Source organism: Littorina saxatilis, linkage group LG12 (assembly GCF_037325665.1).
Source record: "Littorina saxatilis isolate snail1 linkage group LG12, US_GU_Lsax_2.0, whole genome shotgun sequence".
Taxonomy (NCBI): Eukaryota; Metazoa; Mollusca; class Gastropoda; order Littorinimorpha; family Littorinidae; genus Littorina; species Littorina saxatilis.
In genome coordinates this window covers 48,331,106-48,338,605 of record NC_090256.1, presented here as the reverse complement: position 1 = coordinate 48,338,605, position 7,500 = coordinate 48,331,106, and the positions used below count along the sequence as shown (strand labels likewise).

Below are 7,500 nucleotides of genomic sequence, written 5' to 3'. Positions count from 1 at the left end.
TCTCCGTTGTACCAGTGACTAGTTAGAAGCATGTTTATCGTGCATGGGCAGACGGAACTCGTCAGCCTGGGAAGGCAGGTCGTCTATAGGAAGAAAAACCCTGACTTCAAACCTCCGTGGCCTTGCGGCCATTCCTGTTCAAAGGAAAGGCTTCGGGAGTAAAACCTTGAGGAACAATCCGGAGCTGGAGTCCCTAAGGCGGTCTGTTGTTCCTTGCCAACCTCTTTCCGGCAACTGCGACGGCACTGGTGCCATGCTGTATTGGCTCTTGCCCTTCCCTTGGACTACATCAGTGACGTGGAGAGGGGGGACCTGCTGCGTGGGCTACAGCATGTCTTCCCTAGCACCTCAGCCCAGGCCTGCTCCCTGAGAGGACACTCCAGCGTCGCCTCACCGCAACGGTACAACACGAGACTTGTCCAGGCGCAGATCCAGGGCCCCACGGGACCGACGGATGCCGACGACGAAGATCGTGCATGATATGCTTACTGACTTTCTATGGCTTTTAGAACTTTATTTTCACGCAGCTCATTCACCCTGTGCTTAAGGGGGGAAAAGGCCCATAAAGTGAAATTTGAAATATACATTTTAAAATGACGACACGACAAATATAAATCATCTAAATAACACTACATGTAACAGCGAAGGTTACCCTGTATTAGTACTACAAACACTCGCAGCTCAAACAGACGTTGCAAGCATTCTTGGGATTGTTTAACATCTACCCACGGTTTTTCATACACACTTAAGACATAAGACATAAGATAAGACACACTAGTTTATTACAACCACGTGAAGTACACAGGAATGTTGCTTGGCTTGAGTACATTCAATACATAATTAATTCCAACACAACAACCAAACAGAGTGCTTACCGAACTGCGTATACACACACTCACTCACACCAACACGCACATTCTGATGCACGCTTGCACGCACCCCCCCTACACACACACACACACACACAAACTCGTGCACACACTCGCGCACACACACAAAAACACACACACACACACACACACACACACACACACACACACACACACACAAACTCGCGCACATGCTCGCGCGCGCGCACACACACACACACACACAAACACAAGCACACTCTATATTGTACCGCGTTCACATCGTGTCGACTTCACATGCTGTACTCTATTAGGAAGGTGAATTGCATACGTGTGCCACTGTTGGCAAAGACACATACAACTCCAAATAAAATCCCTGTAAGCCCAGTATAACACATGACACTCTGAACAAAGCAAAACACGTTAGACTTGAAGGCACACTCCTTCTCATGAAAACAGTTCGCCGCAACATCTCAGATCTGGTCAGGCTTTGTTAGACATGAGATAAGACCATCATCTTTTCACTTGACCACACACCACTAAATGAACAGCTGGCTCTTAAAAAGCCAGTTGTGGTGGGTTTTTTTAGTGGTTTTTTCTCAATATGAATTCATCAAAACATTCAAACTCATGAGAGCCAGCAGTCAGGGTGGAGGGATTGTCTTATCTCATCTTAAATCTTGACCAGATCTGAGATGATGAAAAGGAAGGCACCTTTAACATCCAATCAGGTCTTTTCACACAAGCCTATATAGTATTACATATAACATACCATTCTAAACGAAACAAAGTACACTCACACTTGACTTAATTAAGTAACAGCAAAGTTTACCATACTAAAATCACTTACCGCTCTGGCACTCTTTGACTTTGCAACTTTTCTTACAATTCTTCAACATCCACCCGGGGTTGTTCGTACACTCTCCCCTAGAAGCCCAGAACCGGCACGCGAAGTTGGCGTCCTCACAGGCTGCAGACAAAACAGTTTTGAAATATATTGTGTATTTAGGCCAAATACAAAATATATGTTGGTTTAGGGTAACGTGACCAAAAAAGATAGGGTCGGTAGGTCGGCATTTTTTTGTTCATTCTTTTTTTCTTTTTTTCAGATTTAGTCGAGTTTAAAGGAGGTTACTTCCCTAAGTCTCGGTATGGTTCGCCAAATGTGACAAAAGTGTGTTGGAATTTTTAGAAATGAAAAAAGTGTTAGGGTCGGCGGGAAAAAATAGGGTCGGTCGGGTTATCCTAATCCAACATATCTTTTTGTTTGGCCTTATGTTTTTATTTTATTGTGTTTGTTAAATTACGCGTTACATAAAGCATTTGTAGATCACAGTTTTCACCTTCGCGATGGGGGTAAAGTTAAATAAAACCTTGAAGCCTTGACAGATTGGAACTTCCCCTTGAGCATGAAGTAGCCACGGCCAATACAGGAAGACAAAAAGCGCAAGGCCACTGATGGAAATGCATTTAGTATTGAGTTTTGAATTAATTGTTCCACATTTTAACTTTTCCTAGTCCCCCTCCCCTCCCCCACCCAAAGCACCACCATGTCCTGTTTTTGTGTTTGGTTTGGTTTGGTTTGGTTAGGTTTGGTTTGCTTCGGCTTGGTTTGGTTTGGTTTGGGTTTTGTTTTTTATTACACGGTGAGCATCGTAACTGTTTTTTTGTTGTGTTCGTTTGTTAGTTGTTGTTTCAATCCTAGCTAACTCTCACCACGACACACTGGACAGCAATTCCCCTCAGGCGTGTAGTATCCTCGGTCACCGCAGAAAGGCATTGCACAGCGAATAGCCATGCAAGACATGTTGAAGGACATCTCTTGACAGATGCACGTGGTACACGGACCCATCTGATACTTGTCTCCTGGATTCAGATCCTTCGCGATGGTGCCGTTGGGAAGTGTGCAACCACTGGGACCTCATCATCATCATCATCATCATCATCATCATAATCATCATCATCATCATCATCATCGTCGTCGTTGTCGTTGTCGTTGTCGTTGTCGTCGTCATTGTCATCGTCGTCGTCATCATCATCATCATCATCATCATCATCATCATCATCATCATCATCATCATCATCATCATCATGGCTTGGCTTCGTGAACGACGATCTATGAAGGGGTAGGTCTTCGTCGTCTGCAGGTACGCTCGTGGCTGACGAGGTCAATGCGGGACATGTACAGGCAGGGGAAAAGAATGTTCGATCAATCAGTCAAAAACGCATGCGGGCAACTGAGCAGTAGGCACTACACGAGTCTCTTAGATTTGACCAAACGTTTGAACCCATGAACAGTAATAATGCGACAACTCGCTCGCACATTTTTGTATGATGTGATTAAAAGCATAATGGTACTTCTTTGTGCTGATTTGCACCTAACCAAGGTTTTCCAGTCGCTTTTATGATCAAACCGGTCATTATCATTATTTTGTGAGAATCGAATTACTTATACGTGGAAGACTGTGCCTTTTATCCATCCTTTAAGTTAAAAAAAACCATTCCAGGGTCAGGAAAAAAAATAAGGTCGGTTGGAAAATCAAAAACATTGATTTTTTACTTGGTCTTATCATGCGTAACTCACCCTCACGGCACCTGGGACAACAGTCTCCCTCACGCGTGTAGTGGCCATTGGGACCGCAGTAGGGCAAGGCGCACATCATCGACGCGCACATCATCTTGCCATCCTTTTGACAGTAGCACGTGGTACACGGACCCGTCTTGTACGAATCTCCAGGCTTGACACCTTCCAACACAAGGGTTCTTACGTATATCATCACATATCATAAAAGATACACGGGGTGCAAAATAATAAATATAATAGTAAGATATGAATATAAGCAACAAATTGATTGTGGGTTAGACAAGTAAAGTAGAAAAACAAAAGAATTATGTACTCATCAAAAAAAAGGACATCACAGATTAAAAAAACAAAAGGATACATATCTTGCCTATGGAGGCTTCTTCAGGACGCACAGATTTAAAAAAAAAAGAGAGTTCTAAAACTATGACCATCATTCTTGCCACAGACTTAGCATCAGCAATGCTGTCGAAGCTAAGTTTATTATCTGTATCCTAATTGTTTATCTGTCTGCCCACGTTAAAGACCCAATGGGTCGACGTACTTTTGAATGTTTTGTTTTGTTATAAACTAAATGTTATATCGGTACCATAAGTGCGCGTCTGTCTGTCCACTTTAAAGATAATTGGGTCGGCGTTCTTGTGAATGGTTTTTTTTTGGTCATAAATACAACTTTCCAAAAACTTACCATTCATTTTTTCATTTTTTTTAAATGTGTCATTTACCTTCCAACACGGTGCCATTGTCGAGTCTGCAGCCAAGCGGGAGGCTGATGGAACATTCAGCTTGAGGTTCGGAACCCTTGGTGAAGCTTTGGGCAGTGCAGGAACAGTTCATGCTGCCGTCCATTAGATACTCGCCATCTTTCACGATCTTGCCTGAAGGCGTTTTGCAGTTATTTCCTGGAAACAGGCATCACACAAGAAAAATGGTTGGTTAATGAAACGTCTTAACATTCGACAGCGTTTCAAACCGACCCAAAACAAGGAGAACATCAACAGAATAAAACTTTGTTGTTTAGGCTTAGTTACTTTCTCTATGTCTAAAGATTGCCAGAGTCTTTTTAAGATAGTTTTAAACAATCTTTACCATGAAGAATTCTGAAAGAGTAAAAATAGACTGAACGGTATAATTATTTGATGTTTAATTATCTAATTAAATCTAATGGAAAGACAAAGAAGAAAAAAGAAGAACCAGTAGCATACTCCAAAATTATTAAATAAAAAGGCCAAGTGTTGCAATAAAACAAAAGAGACTCTTATAATGATCCGAAACGTCATGTTTGTTTTTTGTTTTCAGTAAAGAATCAACTCATCACCGACTTCTTTTCTTATTTATCTAATTAATTATGTTTAAGAATATCAGACGTTATCCTCAAGAGTTTCAATATCAAAAGTCGTCAACCTTTGCACTGTGTCATTTTATTTCTGATCCTCACGTAGAAAATGTACAGAATGTCTGGAAAATGAGAGAGGAAAAGCCCGACTGCATTTGACTTTGGCTGTTGTTAAAAACAAGTATTAGTTACATGGCTGGACCTAATGTACGAAAGGGAGGAGCTTGCAAAATGAGGCAGGGGTACGGGGGCAGGCCAGGCAGGGATTCAGTGGGAAGGCTTCTCGAGATGCTGCTGACATTTAGCATTTGGAAGGGAAGTTTGGGTTTCATTTGAGAAAACAAAATGTACATTAGCCGCGTAAAGGGGGGCCGGGGGCTTGCGCAACCCAGGACCCCACCCCCCGCCTCAGATCCATCCCTGAATTAAGGCAACAAAGTCTCACCGTTGGGACAGATGGCACAGCAGATACCAGGCTTTCTGATGGAGTCGACACAAGGTGTGACCCAGCAATCTTGAACGTAGCACATGGCCTTCCAGTCGTTGTCGCAGTGACAACCCATGCAGCCGCTCTTCGACTTCCACTGGCCGCCAGGAACAAGTCCCTCGTACACCTTGCCTGTGTTTAAAGGGGAATAGATGTGCGGGAATGTGTAATTGTAAGTCAAGTACCAATTAGAAGCATCTTGCAAACTTTCTCCGATTAACAGTGGACACCAGAGCCGAGGTGCACGAGAAAGTTACCAACCGGGTGGTAGTCAGCCGCGGTGATGGATTGGTTGAAATTGAGATTTGTTTTGTGATGTCAACGAATCAGACCCCGCGGTTTGCTTTCACCTGTTTGGGTGGCACCCACTTTCGCTTCGTGCCCCTTAGCCCTGGGCTAAGGTGCACGAAGCGAACTCGGTGCCACTTAAATCGTCTGATTGGTTGAAATCACAACAAATCTCAATTTCAACTTATTCGACCCCGCAAATGCTTTCCACCCAGTTGGGTGGCACCCAGTTTCGCTTCGTGCACCTCAGCCCTGGATGCAGTCATGTGACTTCATCGCATGTGCGTAAGGGTGTAAATGGCTGTTGGAAATGTGTAGGTCAAGGTGGACAAAACATGAACGCGTCTTGAAGCTGAAATATGTATGTACGTTTATTTATTGTAAAGACGGATGAGTCATGTGTTTGTGAATGTTATGAACAGACAGTCAAACACAGACACACACACGCACGCACGCAATCACGCACAAACACAAACACACACACACACACACACACACACACACACACACACACACACACACACATAAACACACTAACACACACACACACACCACCACCACCACCACCACCAAACTCACCACAACACTACAAACCGATTCTCCTTGAATCAAATGTTTACCATTATAATCCATACATCCTGCGCCGGTTGTGGGGACAGGCCTGCAGTCTGCCATGGGACCCTCACGACCTCCACCACCGTAGTTCCAGGACCCTGAGCAGGTGCATATTTGTCCATCCTCCTCCAGCTCCTGACCCACTTTGACAATGTTGCCTCTTTCCGTCATGCAATTGGGACCTGCGCAATAGCGAAGTAGTGTATTGCACTAAGCAGAAAAGCGAGATTTTCTGTAATTTTTTTAACTTTCTGAGCTTGTAAAATATAATATGTTTGGAATCAGAAAATGACAAAGAATAAGATGAAATCATTTTTGGATCGATTTCTAAAATTTCAATAATGGTGCCTAATTAACCTATTTTCGTTAATTGTGATCACATTTTCAGAGTAAACATGACATATGTATGTATTGCTATTTCATATGTTACGTAGATTTCCATTGGGCAAAAGTGAGCTCATTGCAAAAGTGATATCGACGACATTTCCATGAATATCAGTTTTGATATCCACGGGTGGGGAACTGTTCCGCACCATACTCGTTTGGAGCGACGTGTTCCGGTTGTAGTTAGTCGCTATTTGTTCATTTGCTCTGGATCGCGCGCGAAGGTTGGTTGTTCAGTCAGACGCTTCTCACAATATCTGGCGCATCACGTCACAAAATGGCTGGACTACCTTGAAATGTTATAGAAAAGATGTCCGGGGGTCTAGATTGTCAACAAGCTTGCTTTATGTGACGAAAATGCCTGTTTTTGACACGTTTTGGTGTTTTTTTCGTAAATCAAGTTGTGTGGACCACAGAGATTGTCATGTGGCGTGAGAGCAATGCTGAAAATATGTTTTCATTGTACCAAAAGCAATCAGAAAGGTTTAGACTAGCTTGTAATCTAACTATTTGATTGAGACCCTGTTCCGGTAGGGAGCGTTTTTCTTAGCGAGTACTCAAACGACGTTCCAGTTGTGCACAAAGCGACAAAACAGACAAAATAAGGCTTATATTTTCATTGTCTGTAGTGCAGGCAAAAGAATATGGCATTATAAGAACGTTCAAATGTTCTTGAGTAGCTATGATGATAATAATGGCAAGATACGGAGTTAAATATTTTGGTTCCGGTTGGAATAAATATAACGACCAAATTGTTCCGGATGGTATTTTTCCATACTTACGATTTATAAATAAGGAATATATTATGCGGCCAGAAATTATTCCAAAGCAATCAGTACAACAACAACAACAACAACAACAACAACAACAACAACAACAACAACAACAACAACAACCTTTTTTGCCAACAATTCACATTTTGGTTATGCTCAACTGATAGAACATAGATCAAAGTGTGTCA

At 42.7% G+C, this 7,500-nt stretch overlaps 1 protein-coding gene across 1 annotated transcript in view; it reads right to left on the bottom strand.

The window, feature by feature from the left end:
* Nucleotides 1–7,500, bottom strand: part of LOC138982111 (cysteine-rich motor neuron 1 protein-like) — a 10,197-nt gene that overhangs the window by 912 nt on the left and 1,785 nt on the right. The window contains exons 3-8 of the mRNA XM_070355338.1: nt 6,161–6,337; nt 5,211–5,384; nt 4,155–4,331; nt 3,433–3,594; nt 2,565–2,768; nt 1,699–1,818 (exon numbers count right to left, since the gene is read on the bottom strand). Of these exons, the coding sequence (XP_070211439.1) occupies nt 1,699–1,818; nt 2,565–2,768; nt 3,433–3,594; nt 4,155–4,331; nt 5,211–5,384; nt 6,161–6,337 (1,014 nt within the window). The remainder of the gene's footprint in view (nt 1–1,698; nt 1,819–2,564; nt 2,769–3,432; nt 3,595–4,154; nt 4,332–5,210; nt 5,385–6,160; nt 6,338–7,500) is intronic.